General features: G+C 30.3%; 1 protein-coding gene across 4 annotated transcripts in view; it reads right to left on the bottom strand.

Annotated features, from left to right (window-relative positions):
- Cda5 (Chitin deacetylase-like 5) overlaps nucleotides 1-17,995 on the bottom strand; it is a 100,074-nt gene that overhangs the window by 53,686 nt on the left and 28,393 nt on the right. For 3 of the 4 annotated variants that reach the window (XM_070635246.1, XM_070635245.1, XM_070635248.1), the window contains exon 1: nucleotides 11,154-11,651. The exons of the other annotated variant lie outside the window; for it this stretch is intronic. In XM_070635246.1, coding sequence (XP_070491347.1) covers nucleotides 11,154-11,214 — 61 coding nt within the window. In that variant the 5' untranslated portion in view covers nucleotides 11,215-11,651. Of the gene's footprint in view, nucleotides 1-11,153; nucleotides 11,652-17,995 lie in introns of those variants that run through there. 4 annotated transcript variants of the gene reach the window in all.

Below are 17,995 nucleotides of genomic sequence, written 5' to 3'. Positions count from 1 at the left end.
TCTCAGAACCAGTAACAGAGTTCCTTCACGTAGGAACTTGATTACAGTAAATAAGTGAGTATGATGATGCAGTTTTATTGATAACACGTGAATGTGTCCTGATGGAACCATAATCGCTGTTTTTGGTCAAATTTTTAATACAAATCACGAAATTTGCTGCATCCTGCTTCTCGGGTTACAAATTAGGATTATTATTTTTTGCTCCAAAAATGGAAACTTCATAAAATCCGCATTTTGCAATTTCAAGTTCTAAAATTCATTTTAATCCAAATAAAAAGTCACTCTAAATAAGATTTATAAGCTCAAAGAACTAATCACTTTGTTGCCAGATCAGAACGTTATAAAATGAATTTTGCACCTGACAGAAGCATCATTGTATTTGTGTTCAGCAACCGGTTTAGCAGTTCTTTGGAAAACCAACCAATTTCGCTAGTAAATAATGTCAAAAATGCAGAATGACCACAATAAATTTTAATAACAATGGACATAAAATCAGAATAATTTTTTATGGCTGAACAAAATCATGAAATTTCTATTTTTGTTGACTTCTTTTCTTGTCGTAAAGATGAAAATCAGCTGATAATTTTTGAGATGGAAAGTAAAAAGAGTAGCTAGAGTAGCTTTATTGCATTTATAAATCATATTTTCGCGTATCTTCACATTTTTATGAGTATAAAAATGTAAAAGTTTGTGTTGTACACAATTCTTAATTGCTGACATTTATGTCACTAGATGTACCATTAAATCTCAATTAGTTATGCCGAAACAAAGTATTATCTTACATTTTGCCATAAGGTCTTTTTTTTGCAACACCAAACGTGCGTAAGTTTCACTTGCGAATTATTTTTGTGTATTGATAATTTTCTTCTGGTTTTTGTGGGTTTGTGTGTAAGTTACGGGTACTTTGAAAACACACAGAGTAGAAATTGCCGAAAATTCTACCAGACTGACTAATTTATGGTTTGAAGGCAGATTTTATCAAATCTGGCATTTGGCAAGACTCACACTTGACTGGAGCCGGATTTTCAATATTTTCTATATTGTATGCCTTCTGGGCTACACTGCAACATAGCTACACTGTCGTGGCTACACAATAATTTTGAATATTGGGATTGAACTCAATCAATAACGAAGAAAACTGTTCTAGATTGCCAAAAATGCAATGTTGTCTATTTGTAATGCTAGCAGTAAAGTTGGTCGCGATGAGGCAGAAGCCAGCAACAGAACCAGACTTAAGAAACATCGAAGAGAAGCTTTAAATCATAATTGATCTCAAAAGTCAATAAAGTATCTAATAAACATTCAACAACCATTATAATGCCGGATTAACAATGCCAAAAGCTTCCCCATAGCCATTTAGACATCACCTCCAAACAGCCCCCAGTTATGCTATTAACTTTTTTCTCTATTTATGTTATTAAAAATTTGAATAATTTTGAATTGAAGTTTTTTTTTTTGCATTAACCAATTCACTTTTCAACTTAAGCTTTAAATACAATGAATACATTAAAAATTATGAAAAATTTCGCATGCGGTGCTTTTTAGCTATTCAATTGAAATTGAGAAATGTAATGAAGCATGTTGCGATGACGGAAGTCTATATGAGGCAAGTGTATGAATAATTTTTAATTTTTTTTTCGGGGGGCTGAGTAGATATTTCCTCAAATATCATCACTAAATCATGCATCTCATCTAGTTAAATTGTGGATTGTTAATGACCTGAATTTTGTGGATTTTGGGGTTCGTGCGTAAGTTGTGTTCAATGCCTAAGGCAGCGTTGGGCAATCTATATGCTGTGTAATTTCCATGAACAGGATGTCTTGGCTTATGGGACCACAATGTGTACCGGGACACAAAAAAGGTTGCTCTACCATTGACTCAGCTCCTGACTAAAGTAATGAAGACAATTTGAAGTTGTTTGTTCTTTCAGACTATTGCCAAGACATCAAGTCAAAATCAGTCAAAAACCCTCATTATTCAATCGACAGACGTCACTTTTGAACGACCCACAACTTTTTAAACTTCAAAAAAAATTTTCCTTCCATTTTTGGTTAATTTAAAAAAATTAAATTTCTTTATTAAGAGTAGAAATTGAACACAGGAAATTCGTCATCATAAAAGTGATTTAAACAGTTTAAGTGGAGCTGAAAATATTTTTGTTTTAACGACAGTCACAATTCGACCTTGAAGGTAATACAGATTTTTAATGATTTGTAATAAACTGGTTTTGAGACTCGAATGCGAAGTAGAAGGAAAAAATGAAATAAATTGCAATCGCTACGAGTGACTGCCTAAAGTGATACACATACAATTTATAATAAATTTTATTTTCAATTAACGTCCATGGAAGTCTCTCGCAGATTTTAGAACAATTAAAATCAATTTTAGATTCTATTCCTTGATTAATTTACAATTAAGTCTCAGTCATGAATATATCTAAAAGTGGTAATGTTACATTCATCAATTACCACACCTAATAATAGCGCGATAAATTAATAAACAAAATTCTTGTTGACTTTTAAGTGGGAAAATAATAATAAAAAATAGAATTAACGAGAACTTTTGATTAAAGGCATAAACACATAGACTAGTCGCACGTAAGCATGCATTATTAAGGTTATATTCATAGTAATTATTTAAGAAATCTGACTTAAATTTCGTTTCGTGTTTAAGCTTTAATCATGAAAATCTTGTTCAGGGGTATTGACCTGAGGTGCCAAATATTACTTCTTTTAAACTTGACAAGAAGTTGTTCATGCAAGGTGATAAGTCATAAAGTCATATAATCGGGTTTTTCTGTGGCATTTTTTGGAAATTGAAAACTACAAAAGAATTGTGATTAATTTTGTTGCTGATCAAGTTTGATTTTTACAAAAGAATTTTTCTGAATTTTGAGATGATTTTTGATAAATCTAAAGATGATTCTAAATTTCTTTGTGTTCCCTAAGTGCCACAAAATAGGAGTAGACGCCTTTACAGATACAAATGAACTGTGAGCCCCGTATGACTCTTAAATGGCTAAGGAATGAAGCATTGAGTCTCACTAGTCAACAGAATCTTGAGATTGGATTAGATTTAGTCTTTATGTTGACGCCAGAAAGCAAATATGTGGGTAAAATGCTCAAATATCAAGCGACAGACAATCATGACTCTGACTCAAGACTAGATTCTAAATAATCCTGCCTCAGGCCTCAGTCAAATCGAGTTGAGATCGGATTTTCAGCCAATTCTATGTGAGTTGCATTTCAGGAACATTTCCTGAAAGTCCCATAGCAAAGAAATAATTTTATAGAATCCAATTACATGTCAGAGTCACATCAACAATTTTTCTTGCACTTTTTTTGTCGTCTGCCTTTCAATACTAAGAATTCTTTAATTTATTAAATATTATTTGACATTTTGCAAGATTAATCATCTGTCTCTCATCTCAGAGGGGTACCTTTCTGTTCCTATTGAAAAATTTGTGAAGCTTATGTATTTTTAATGCCCTAAGTCCTCAACAGATTCCTCACAAATCTCTATATCCATTTCAGACTCCTTACAAATCCTTATATACTCTTTACTCAAGATGCCATTAACAATTTCTAAATATCAACTAACATCTTTTCAAAAATTTCCCCAATTTTCTATAGATTTCTACTAATTTCCAATGACCATTGTATTGAATTATCAATTGACAATTCCAAACATTTAACCTACTCAATTTTCCAATTATCGCGAAAGTCAAACAATCATTCAATGTAGCACTACTAAGTAGAAAATTACTCGACTTCCCCCCATTGCTAATTAGCAACCAATAAGCCATTACACAAAGGAAATAATTGATATGCAATAGCTAACAAAACAACATTAAATAATGTGGAAAAACTATGCGTAAATTTTTCTAAATGACCAATAGTTAGTCAAAGTCATCCACTTTATTTTTCCTTCCTCAATGTAAAGGAAATAAGCATGCGCGAGGAAAAAAGTCAAATAGCCGTGAAGTGAATTCATTTTTTGCTAATGAAACTGACTACCGTTTAACAATCCACACATATATCATGTGTATAGCTGAATACTAAAAAATTTATTATCTACTGCTCTTTTTTTTGTGTGCATTTTAAATCAATTTGTGTAATTTGTTAGTCCGTATGTAGGCACACATTTGGCATTTTCACGCTCAATTCAGAAATTTTAATCACATCGAAAAATTTTACTTTCGATTTCATTTAAAATTAGCTTGATCTGCGGTAATACAAAAATGTATTTTTAGTGGTTGAACTTAATTTTTTTTTTTTGCAGTCAATTTTATTTCGTCAGTAAACGAGTTTTTCTGGCTGAATTTAAGACTCTGTATAGTTTTTTTGCTCAGATTTTATCTATACATGTTATTTTAAAATTATGCAAATTTACTTCTTTTCTCTTTATATTTTTTTATTATACAGCCACAATATACAGCTCTTGATGAGAATTTGAGAATGTTCGTTGCTTATTCGGTCATTTAAGTTCTTTGATATTAAAGGAATTGGAAGTGATAGTTAGAATATATATATCGGGTGATAACTTGAAATTTCTTTTAGACAATTTATTTAATTTAAGATTGAGAAGGTTTCAGAGTTGGTGGATTTGGGATTCATGGTTTACAGTCGGAGATCAAACCAAGCTTGTCATTGCTTGCAGAGGAGAGAAGGAATGTAAATCTATGTAATTTTTTGATTCAAGAAAAACATCACATGGACTATAACAAGGTCTAGTTGAACTGGTAAAGTTTGTCGCCAAAAATGCCCTCTGGCTATGCCCTTGATCAGCAATAAGAGCAAAAGGATTTTTCACAAATGACGATTGCTAGAAATTGGGTTTTATAAGACATTTTGAACCTCTTTGTAACTTTTTTAAATGACATACAGCTATCAATCCTCTTATTAATCAGAAAATAGTAGACATTATTCATGAGCAGACTCTGTGCCAGAGAAAGGAATACGAGCTGTGGCTTCAAAATAATTATATACAGCAGAACGTGAAGTAAACCCGAATGTTGCATGAATTCGAGTCAACTCGAATCAAATTTTGTATAGAAAATTTTACGGCTTAATTTCATATAAAATTTGAGTTGATTTCCAGTTTTAGTATAAAATACAGAACTTGATTATGCTACAATGACTCTGCAGAAATTCGAAGTTTTTCGAGAGATTTACAACAGGGAATTCTAGAAGGTTATGTCACAGGTATAAACAATTTTAATAGGAACAAGTTTTGTTTAAGGAGATACTAAAGTTAATTATAATCGAGTCCAACTGACTTTTAATGTTGATTTCTGAGTCCGTTCTTAAATTTAACTCAAAATTTCACTAAAACACTTAAAAATATAGACTGAAAGCTGTAGTGTTGCTAAATAGGTTTAGTAAATCCGTAAAAGGTCCGTCCCAGCCTTCTTCATTTGTGTCGATCAAGCCAGCACTTAAAAATCATCAAAAATCTTTTCCAAATCTTTAATTCACAATCTTCCCATCTCTGGCAACATTTAAACTTTTAGAATTTTTTTCTCACATCTCACTAACTCTCGCCATTTAATGAGCACATACAGCACATTGATAAATGATCCACACAGCTTGTGGCATTTCAATTTTTCCTTCTCACTTTATCAAATCGAAAACTTTTTTTTTCACCTTAACATAATTTTTATAAATTCAATATTGCTGTTTTTGTGATTTATTGATAAGCTTATATGGCAATATAAAGGCATAGAAACAGCTAAGTACATTCATTTTCATAATATTTTGATAGCTGAAAGCGTTATTCGCTAAAAAGCCTCTCACTGCTGCGGTTTTTTGATGTAAGAGGGATAAAAGAAAGGCAATAAATTTGTTATTAAATTTATCACTTGGGTGATCGATGAGTTGCTGAAATTTATATGGACTGTAAAGAACGTGGCGTGTGGTTGGATATCAGATTGAGGAGGCGTTGCTGGATATTAATCTTTAAAATTGGACTATATGCTGTTTTTCAATTGAAATTGTGAAATTATTGAATTTTTGGGATTCGAACGTGAGATTAGCAGATTGAATTGACAGTTTTCAGTATCCAACACTAATCCACAAAGCCACATCACCGCAACAAAGTAAAACAAACAAAACCGCTTCTTAAATTCCTCCGATTTCAAATTTATGAGACAATAACACTTAATTACAGCACTAACGATTAACTTTTATTATAAAAGTTGCAATATAAATTAAATAAAAAAGATAAAAATGTCCATAGAACTACTGAACAATATGTAGATGGGCTTGGTACTCAATTAATAAACTACGGTCATTCTCCTCGCAATATTTAAAGCTAGTTCCTTTTAAAAAATTATCTGCGGTCCATAAAATTTCGCGCTCAATAAGAGAAACAACTCGAAAAACAAAAGTGGCTCTAAGAAGAAAAATTTGCACTGAATTTTTTAAGCATATTTATACACATGCTTAATAAATTAAATTTACGAGCAGTTGAATGGTTAATTTTAAAAATTATTAAAGATTTCGTAATATGCAAGAGTAATTTTTATTCGAAACTATTTGTTTTTGGTTTTGTTTGTGGCTTATTGTAAGCATTTTAAATGAAAACAGACTGAATAATTTTGGCAGCAATTATGAAGTTATTAAAATGTTATTTAATAAAGTTTTAATTGAATTATTTTGGATTTTGGACATTTTTTGGCATGGCTTGAAGTTAACAGGCAATGAGACTACTTTTAGGTACCGTAGTGGCATTTCTGTACCATTAAAGCATGCTAATTTGTCAGTTAGGGTGAGCTATTCACCAAAGTCACTAGGTAGGTTCATATGCAGGCTCCACCAGAGCATTAAGGATCAACCACGACCCTCTTCTTTGGATTCAATCCTTCACAATCTCACAACCTATCACTAGAGTACCACCACGTCATCACACTGATCACAAGTTGCTCTCTAACGGTACTGTGACGACTAGTTTGGTTTTTATGACCAAAAATTCAAATTCAGCTTATTTTGCCACCCGATATAGCTCCATATATATTCAAATTCTATAGAATCCGTTATGTTCTATGATAACGGAACTTAAGTCTCTATTCTTTGAGGATCATAGGCTAGAATTTGAATAAATTTTCATTATCATAGCAGGAAATCAAATAAAATGTTTAATTTCATTCTCATAGATTTTTCTAGTTTTCTATGCTGTGGACCTGTTTCAGACTTTAAGGCTTTATTTTTCTCTAAAAAATCAACAACATAAAATTGAGTAGTTTGTTGAACTGAATGAGATTTGACTCGTATTTTATACCCTTCAAAAATTCAAGCTTGATATATATTTTTGGTTTATTTAAATCAAGGCTATCAAGCTGCCAAAAATATATTTTTTGATATCAAGTTAGACATTGCAAAAATTTAAAATAATAAAAAAAATCGAATAACTTGAATTATTTTTGAGAAAAAAATAAAATTTTTGAGTGCTGGTGTCAAGTTGCCAATTAATATAGTCGAGTGAATTTATTTAATTAAAAGCTTTTTGAATTTGATAGCTTTTGATTTTTGAGAAATTGAAAATTATTTGAAATTGTGAATTTGGTTTCTTTTAATTCAATTTATTTAAGCTTTACTTAAAATATTCAAATTTTAAGTTTAGAAAAAATTAAATGAATTCTAAATTTTTAAGATTTAAGATTAAGCCTCTAAAATTCAATTTTAATTAAATTTTTAAAATTCAATTTTAATTAAATTTTTTAAATTAAATTTTTAAAGTTCAGTTTTAATCAAATTTTTAAAATACAATTTTAATTAAATTTTTAAAATTGAATTTTAATTAAATTCTTAAGATTTAAGATTTAAGATTTAAAATCTTAAAATTCAAAATTAAATAAAATTCTAAGTTCAAATTAATTTAAAATCTTATTTTTCTACTTTTAATTTAATTTTTTATTTTCAAATCTCATAAGAATAACTAAAACTTTAACTTGCACTTTTCATACACAAAAATCAGCCACAATTTTACGCAAGTCTTGAAAACCAATTTGCTTGCTCAAATTCAAAACAAAATTATTTAATTTAGTTCAACAATTTTTTGAACTATCCATAGTCAGTGTCCATCAAGTAGAACGGTGACCTAACGAGTTTAGTGAAACACTATATATGGGTTTTTTGTGCTAATTTGTGAAAACAAGAAAACAACTTTTAAAAATTTTGTGAAGGTTCCTGCACCGAGATATGAGCATTTAAAGATGCAATTTTTGACATTCTGAAAGTCAAAATGTAACTCCAACATAACAGCACCAAAAAATTTGAAACTTTGCTGTTTTTTTGTGCAATCCATACCCAGTAAAATAAGCCAAAAATTTTTTTTCAAAATAGTTCCGCTACAGAGTTATATCCATTTTTCGATTTAAGTTTTGAAAAACTCGAAAAATTTTCACACTTTTTAATCTGAAATCTACAAACCTTCACCAAAATTCTTTAAATTTTGCCTGTTTTTTGTGCAAGAGTTACCTAACCAAATAAGCATAAAATAATTTTTGGATGTAGCTTATGTGGTAAGATATAGCCGTTTTCCCGTGCAACCTAAACTCAAAAAAATCAAAGTTTTTTACAATTTTGCATGGAAATTACGCAAGACTTTACCAAAATTATTGAAAATTCTCCTGAATATTGTGCATATATTAATTGTTCATAAAAAGTTTAGTTAAATATAATTTTTTAATTATATATAGAAATATAGCCATTTTCCTCTCCAAGAAGTGAAAAAATTAGATTTTTTTTAGATTTTTAGCTCTAACTTCAACAGGAAGTAACAAAAATTTTTGTAACTTTGTCTGATTTATTTGCAATCATTACTAAATGAAACAAAAAAAGTTTCATAAATTTTAATCAAGATTTGCATATCTGAGAGTTAAAAATATGAAAAAATAGAGATTTTAATACTTTTTTACACCTTCATATATGAAAAAAATTGCCATAATTTTTCAAATAAATTTTTTCAAAAAATCTTTTTGCTTTGCTTTATTAAGTAATGTTTGCAAATAAATCTGACAAAGTTACAAAAATTTTTGTTACTTCCTGTTGAAGTTAGAGCTAAAAATCTAAAAAAAAACTAATTTTTTCACTTCTTGGAGAGGAAAATGGCTATATTTCTATATATAATTAAAAAATTATATTTAACTAAACTTTTTATGAACAATTAATATATGCACAATATTCAGGAGAATTTTCAATAATTTTGGTAAAGTCTTGCGTAATTTCCATGCAAAATTGTAAAAAACTTTGATTTTTTTGAGTTTAGGTTGCACGGGAAAACGGCTATATCTTACCACATAAGCTACATCCAAAAATTATTTTATGCTTATTTGGTTAGGTAACTCTTGCACAAAAAACAGGCAAAATTTAAAGAATTTTGGTGAAGGTTTGTAGATTTCAGATTAAAAAGTGTGAAAATTTTTCGAGTTTTTCACTACTTTTTCGGCACTTAAATCGAAAAATGGATATGACTTGTAGCTATTTTGAAAAAAATTTTTGGCTTATTTCACTGGGTATGGGTTGCACAAAATAACAGCAAAGTTTCAAATTTTTTGGTGCTATTATGTTGGAGTTACATTTTGACTTCCAGAACGTCAAAAATTGCATCTTTAAATGCTCATATCTCGGTGCAGGAACCTTCACAAAATTTTTAAAAATTGTTTTCTTGTTTTCACAAATTAGCACAAAAAACATATTATTTTCACTAAACTTTAGGTCACCGTTCTACTTGATGGACATCCATAGTCACATAATAACTTTATTTCTATAACTCATTTAAAATTATTACGAGTGTAGATTTTTTAACTTTTTTTTATTATTATTTTGCAACAGAAATAAAAAATTTCTTTCAATTTTTTCAAGAAGCTCGGCACAATCGAATTGTCGATCATCGTCACGATATGACGCAACTTTTCTCTCACTCTCATCTTTATGCTTTCAGGTAAGTATTAAAAATTTTATATTTTTTATTTCAATGGCACAAGTGAATTAGCGCAAAATACCAATTAAATGGTTTTTTTTCATCATTGAGTCTTTTAACTCAATTGAATGTTGCTTCATATGACAAAAAGTAAAGCTGCTCAGTGGTGATTTTTTTATGAGTTTCAGGAGAGAAATAATTAATGCTTGCAGAAATTCCTGATGGAGATTTTGTCAGATTCTGGATGACATTAATTGAATTTATTGTTGAAGTTTGAATTTTTTTAAATTAAATTTTTAATCAAAATTATTTAAATTTTTGCAATAAGTTGGTATTTTAGAAAAATTTGCAAATCATTTTATTTTATGCAAAATAAAATCAGGTTTTGAAAAAATTATGATTTGATTTAAATTTATATTGAATAAATAATAATTTTTGAAATATCATAAACTAAGCTTCAAATAAAAATTGATAAAAATCGATTCAATAAAAATTCCAATTTGAAATTTAATATTTGAATTTTTTCAAAACTTGAAAATGTTTTGGATTAAAATATCGTACTTTTAAATATTTAAAATCTAAAAAATTAAAATTCCCAAAATTTAGAGAATTTAAAAAATTTAAAAAATTAAAAATTTGAAAATTTTAAGGATTAAAAATTTCAAAAGTTTTGAAATTTTTAATTTAAAATTTCAAATGTTTTAAAATTTAAAATTGTTAATTTCAATCAAATGTTTTAAAAATTTTAATCTAAAATTTAAAATATTAAAAATCAATTTTTAAAATAATTTTTAATTCAGAAACTATTTTAAAATTTCAGTGAAAATTCAATTTTAGTTTAAACTTTAATAATTTTTTTAAACATAAATTCAACAATTCACATTTCTTCAAACTCTTTAAAATTTTAAATTCTATAAAATTCAAAATTCAATAAAATTGAAAATCACTTAAAAATTTTCACGAAATTCCCCCTAAGGACAAATTCACATCCAGCATAAATATTAAGCAGAAGCTCGCAGTCAATTTAATTTAATGCACACACATATCGAAGAGCTAGTTTAACTTGATCCAAAGCTTTCTCATCAAGCAATTGAAAGTGAAAAATCAGCTTCTTTATTTCTTTTTTTCTTCAACAAATCGGAATGTGTGAAGTAAAATAATTGCAAATTTTCTTTCAAGAAGTGAAAATCATCGAGAAATTGCATCTTTTTATTTCTGTATCGCTTACACACCTGAATTAAGTAGCAATATTCCAGCGAATATTAGAAATCCACTTGATAATCCCATTTTCATATTTTATTTTATTTTTTTGTTCCTATTTGATAAATTGATTGTCGACCAGTTCGGTTTTGACTTTATTTTCTGTCGAAATCTTTGTTGTGTTTTTTTGCCTGACTTTGTATTGCAAAATTAAACTTTTTTTTGTTGAAGTTACACAATTTTAATATTTTTTTTAATTTCTTCTTATGCAGTAGCCGAAAGTTTGTATAGGCAAATTAGCACATATTTTTGGATAAATAAATATAAAAATATATTTAAACTAACCACTTGCACTTCATTTACTTTAAGCTTTATTTTTTTATATGAAAAAGATTAAATTTTTCTTTCTCATTTTTAATTTTTTTCTAAGAATTTTAAAATTTCCTTTCACATAAAATTAAACTTTTTTTAGCTTTTTCAAATATTTCAGACCAGTCGAGCGAGATTAAAATAAATGTGCCTCGCGATCGCGTGAGCACTGAAAATAGACTGAAGCATATGGATTTAACAAAAAAAAATAAGTCTTTTTTCGTGTCTGCGAAGAGAAGAAAAAAAAAATAAAAAAAAATGTAAACTGTAGCAGAAAAGTTTTTTGTATGAGCGTAAACAGCTCAAAGCTCTCAGCTTGTTGTGTATCGCATGTATATTTTGTGTGTAGCTAAATTGTTTCTCTATTTTTTATGGCTGTATTTGTATTTGTGAGACTTAACTTTTTATAGCAACATGTTTTATAGCAAACTAGATGCAATTCAATACTTCCTAGTTTTTACTCTGTGAGATTAGATTTTTCAAGGTATAAATGGTAAATTGGAGCTCTTTTTTTGCAGGTATGAGCAGTTTATTATATTTTGTAATTTTTGTACCAAATTACTTCATTGTATCCGGATGGTATTTTAATACTTTAACGGATCTGTTCATGTTTTACAATTGGGAAATGGGGGATATTTGTGTCAAATGGTATTTTGCATGTGTTGGGGTATTATGCAATAATTGGCTCAAATTCCTGAATTTTCGATCTTTGGTAGGATTGAGTCTACATATGAGCAGGGATCAATACTTTACTTATATTGAATATTCAATAATTTACCCGAGCTGCATGATTTAGTGAATCGAAATTTTCATTTAACAAAATTGGGTCATTTTCAGTCGTCAGGACAACTTTGCGTCTTGACGTTAATACGGCTATGCATTTCTGGTGAGATATTTAATAGTTTGTATAGAACAATCAACAAACGATTTGTATTAATCTACAAAATGACTCATATTCACAAAAAAGTTGAAAATTGATCGAGTATCAATCATTGGTCCTGATTTTGTATGGAACACAAAAATGGAGGGGAAGAGGGATTTGGATTTTTGACTGAAAAATCCCTCGTTCCTTCAAATACGTCCCGGATTAAATATTAAAATTCGGAATTTTATATGAAGTCGAATCCACTTTTCTTTACAAAACTTGAGTCTAATTCAAGCTCTACATTAAATTTCATCATTTTTCAATGGGTTTGGTCTAAAACTGCAGGCATGCAGTCTTTTATAGACTATAAGGTGCAGACGAGAACTGCAGGCGAACATGCCTTATATGCAAGAAAATGCAGGTCTGTGATTCATTGCTTAATCCTATTTTTCAATGAAATTTAGTAAATTTTATAGGCACTTAGGCTTAGTTTTCCGAAAAAATTGCGTTTTTGAATAGATTTCATTGAATTATTCCTCAAAATTTCAGAATCCATCTTTAAAATCTAACAAAATTAATTGAACAAGATCCGGGACTCAACTTAAATCAACACATAATTTACATACAATTTGCATTCAAAATTCTACTCCATAAACCATGCCATTATTTCAATCAACTCCTTAAAACCCAAAATTATCTCAATTTTATCTCAATTTACATCCATACAAATTCTTAAACCTCATAAACAAGAAGTCAAAAGAACTCTAAATTCATTAAAAACATTGCAACAAAAAGCCAATTTTGGATTTAGATTAAATCATAATTAACAATCTGTTCTGTGTGGTTGACTTAACGAGCTCTCATGTAAAAAAATGCACTTTAAATAAAAAAAATCAAATTTAATTCGAGCACTTCACCATTTCAGGCACCAATTCTATTGCCATTATTTTTGCAATTTTCCGCATCCCACGCTGTAATTAAATTAAACCGCTATTGTATTGACAATCTAAATGAATTAAGTTCTGAAGGAAATTGAATTTACTAAATAATAACAAAAAAAAACACCTCGCAGGTCGCTCATCTTATGTCATATAGTGCAGATTAATCTAATGATTATTTTCATTACCACTGACTGTGTTGCTGTTGAAGAAGTGTTAAAGAATATGAAAAAGAAAACAAAGAATTCCGCACGAGGCTAATTGAGGAAAAAATTACTTTGTGTGTATAGCAATAGCAACAGCTACAAAACCTATTAGAGATATCTTGCGGTTTTCATTGTAGACGAAAACAAAAATTGGCGCGAGCTTGTGCTTTAGACTGAATGGATAGATTACTATTGTTACCGCTATTATTATGACTATTGTTGGAGGATGTTGGCACTTTACAGCTCATAAGATAGAAGAAGAGAAATGAAAATGATCGAATCATCATCAAAATCGTTAGCTTTAAAACAAATAACAATTTTTTGGGGGTTTTGTAAGCAATAACACGCAATGCTTGAGTCTTAACAAAAGACATTATGGATGAATGACCTAAGTTATTTTTCTTTATGTCTATTTATGTCTGGTTTTGAAGTCAATGGTTTGATTGAAATATTTCACGTGCTTTTTTTGGATTGTGGAAGTGAGTTTTGAGAATTCTTTTGTAGTTTGAGGTCTGGAGGTCTAAAGGCTTCTGGTATTTTGTATTATGGGGGTTTAGAGGCTTCAGAATGCTCTTTATAAGCATTAAAGCTGAATTTATGGATTCTTAAAGTGCAGTGACATGAAAATGAAGTCCAAACTTTACATCTTATCATTTCTAATTACAAGAAGTGTGCAAAACTGATTAAGATGTTATTAACACCAAATGGAAGCTGCTTCTATATGATTCCGCAAGGCTAAACTAGTTTCGGAACAATTTATATCAAACCAGAGCAATCCAGTCAATTTCAACCACTGAGTCACCAAAAATTCCAACAATTTTACTAACCTTGTCAATGAACTACCAACTAGTTCAGTCACATTTCAAATCTATCTCCAGTAAGTGTCTCTATACACGTTTTAATCCCATTTTTTTATCCACAACTTTTCACCTTGAAATAATTTTTACCCATTATTTGACTAATTTCAATGCCTTCTTAATCTGCATTCATTTTCATGTTATCGTAAACAAATCATTTTAATCCAATAATCCATTAACAATTTATAATCCACAAAAATGTCTTGACTTGCATCGACTCATGCAATTACTTTCTAATAACCTTCGCAATTTTATAGTCATTTATTTCCTGAACTCTCAGAAAAAGGTGATCGGATTCTTGAAAAATTTTTTAAGCGGAAAATGTGAATGAAAATAATTGAATGATTTGCATCCGTGATTTGGCATTCAATGACATTCGAAAAAGTTAAGCAATAATTGTCAATTTATGCAGTGACTGAATATTTATTTGGTTTGGTGTTTAGAAATTCAAAGGTGGAAAGTTAATTGATATGGTCTAGAGATTATTGGAGGGTTTAGACCCGAGCGACAATAATGATATATGCTGCTCAGTTACGATCCTGATAAGACTCTGTCACATGAGTTGCCATTTAGCTTTTAGGGCTCCATCAAAGCTCTTTTATTAATGCTAAATGGTAGCCACTTCCAGACACGTGTTACTTCAGGTATGTGTATTAGACATGTGTCACTGACGGAACCTTAACCAAGAAACAACGAAGTTCTGTCCACACCCCAAATCAAGGTATGAATGACTCCAATAGGACAAGTAGATCAATTAATCCAAAGACCAGCAGCAGACAGCCTGTCTGACGGCATGGTCTCGGATATAAACCGAATTTAGCATCAAATCAGATTCAAGCCGGACTTTGGCCCAATTTCGGATCAATTATCTAATTTATACTATTCGGATATGACTCTAGTTCCTTCATAATTACGCAATCCAGAGTATATAACCAAAAATCTGAACATTTATAGGCCAAAATTGCATAAATCGCAGACATTCCATCTCAAAATTTTCGACATTCTTCGCATTTTCATTCACTGAATCATCAATCAAATTCCACTACCTTCCTTCCTTCCTTCCATGATTCAAATCACCATCAACAAAATTCCCACAAAACCCAATCACTTCCTCTCCCCCCTTTAAAAACCCATAAACCAAATGATTTATCATCAGCATTCACAAATTTACTCATTAAGCCCATTTCATGCTATAAATTGTCTCAGAATAATAATATTTCTCATATTTTGCCATCATTAAAGCGCACAATGACACTTAACAAAATGGATGCAAGAGAATTCATGGTCAAAATTAATTATCAATGAATGAGTAATTTGCTTAATGTGCGCGAATTTCGGACTCTTTTGTTGACGCTTCCTCACCACTGTTCTTCTTTTGTGTCATGACTATAAATCTTACTGTATTGGACATAAAAGAAAACATTTCTAAAAGGAACTTCATTTTATTTGCCGTCAGCTACTGCATTTTTGTGGTCAACAACAAATCATTTCGTGTTGCGATGATTGTCAGAAAGTTTTGCGCGGCTCTCTACCCAGGAAGTCAAATGGACTAAATATGAATGCAAGCAGTTTGCAGTTTGACACAGCAAGAATTGTGTTGAAAAAGTTCCTGAAATTACCATAACAATGGCTTAAAATAGAGTCAACAAAAGAGGTAAAATGAAGCACTTTAAAGGGCCTTGAGATGCTCACATTACAGAATTAAGTTTGTAATTTCAGAAGTTTGCGCTTTACAGCCTTTCATACATGACCAAAACATTGGGATCTTTACACGTTAATGTATGACCTTTGAGTGGCTTGTTTTTGTTTGTCTCTTTACCAAAAAAAAAACTTAACAACAGTATGAAAACAACAATAAACAGCGGCATTACTATTATGCTCTATTATGTCTTCGATGGTCAGTGTTGTTATCTTGGGGATTCAGTGGTCCAGACATACTCTGATGGATTCCACCATGACGATAAGGTAGGAGTATAATTGGCAGCCACTTGGCAAGAATAGTATTTTTGAAGTGTACTTAGAAACTTGAAAGCTTAGACCAGTTCTTCTCAAGCTATGCTTTGCGATACATTAATGTGTCATGGCTAGAACAAGGTTGGCAGGGTTTTTGGACTCAAGACTTCTAAACTACCCTACATTGGAGTCTTGTCTGTTAAAAAGATTGAGAAACCCTGGACTTAAATTGAGATGAAATTTTAGTTGTTCCTCAAAATGGCTGTCATCTAGGCTCATCCAGGGACACTTTTCAACCTAAGTTGTCGAAGATGTAACATAACTTATATGAATGTCTTGTTATCTATACCTGAACACAAGAGTGCATTCAGGGAACCTGAGCGTACCAAAGGGAATATTTTTGGGGCCAAATCCACTCTACCTTGATCCTAATTGCCCCAAACTAACTGCATTACACACAAATTAGTGTCTTGATGCCATGACCAAGTCAAAGTAAATTCTCATTCCTGGCCTCATCTATCCTTAGACCTAAACAGTTTACCAGACAGCATGTTGTCTAAATGATTCATAATCCCCATTTACCTTCGACATCCGAAACAAGACTCACAACACTGTTCATCATCTTAGTCGCTGTTTCTCTCTTTTTCACTTCTAAGTCAAGCCTGAATATTTATTAGATCATTATTTAGTTGTTGGCAGACCCATATTAGTATAATAATTATTGTCGAGAGCAAGAAAGGAAAAAAATAAGACACAGATCAACAATATCATTTTTTTTCCCTCTTGTACTGCATGTCGCAATGTTTAAATAGGTAACAACCTTCTCCACTCCAATCAACAATACAGCCAGCCATATAACAACAGCGCCAGTTTTTTGAGAGCATACATATTGATAAAAATCGATTTCCATTCATTTATATTCGTTCTATTTTGTACACGGAATGTCTGTTTTTAGCATATGAATTAACTTTTTTTTGCACACTGCAATCTATTGGAGCCGCGCTATGTGCCAGTATATCACGCCCAATTCCTCTTATACTCGGCACGACTCCGAATGACATTCATGTGCTAAACGATTCAAATAATTTCTTTCATACCACAAATATTCAATTATGCACACAGAAAAAATAGCTTAATGGAAATCTATATTGGATATGCTACACCGAGAGACACAGAATGCGAGCAAAATGGTGTTTAACTGTGAATTGAGATTGAATTGCTGCAGATATGAGTCACACCATCCTAGCCTGTTCTAGTTATTATAATTCATATATTGCAAAAGATTTTTTTTTATTTAACGTTAAGTTCGAAAAGTAATAATAACTTTAAAATTATTGCGGGCATAAAAGACTTAAACCTGCAATACTTTAACCTTTTACAATTGTTAATGAGCATTTTCGGAATTCTTATATATTTAATGTATGCCTTTTTGCTGCATATAAAAATAAAAATGTGGTACGAAGTTCTCTTTGGTGATGGTTGGAAAAGGTGGGACTGTTAATTTTTATCTAGCAAGGCTTTAATCAACTGCTTTATTTATGGTGTGCAGTGATCTTAAGAAATTTTTGGATCTGGGTTGTGGAATAGCTTGAAAGTGAATTTACTTTCTGAATGACGAATATTCTTTTTTTCAGGGGAAATAACTGTCAGAATTATTTTGAAAATTAACGGTTGAAAAAAATTCAA

Source organism: Chironomus tepperi, unplaced genomic scaffold (genome assembly GCF_022539635.2).
Source record: "Chironomus tepperi strain 1889 unplaced genomic scaffold, CSIRO-AGI_Ctep_v1 contig_87, whole genome shotgun sequence".
Lineage (NCBI taxonomy): Eukaryota > Metazoa > Arthropoda > Insecta > Diptera > Chironomidae > Chironomus > Chironomus tepperi.
Note: the sequence above shows the minus strand (reverse complement) of the source record. Positions and strands in the feature narration are given on the sequence as shown.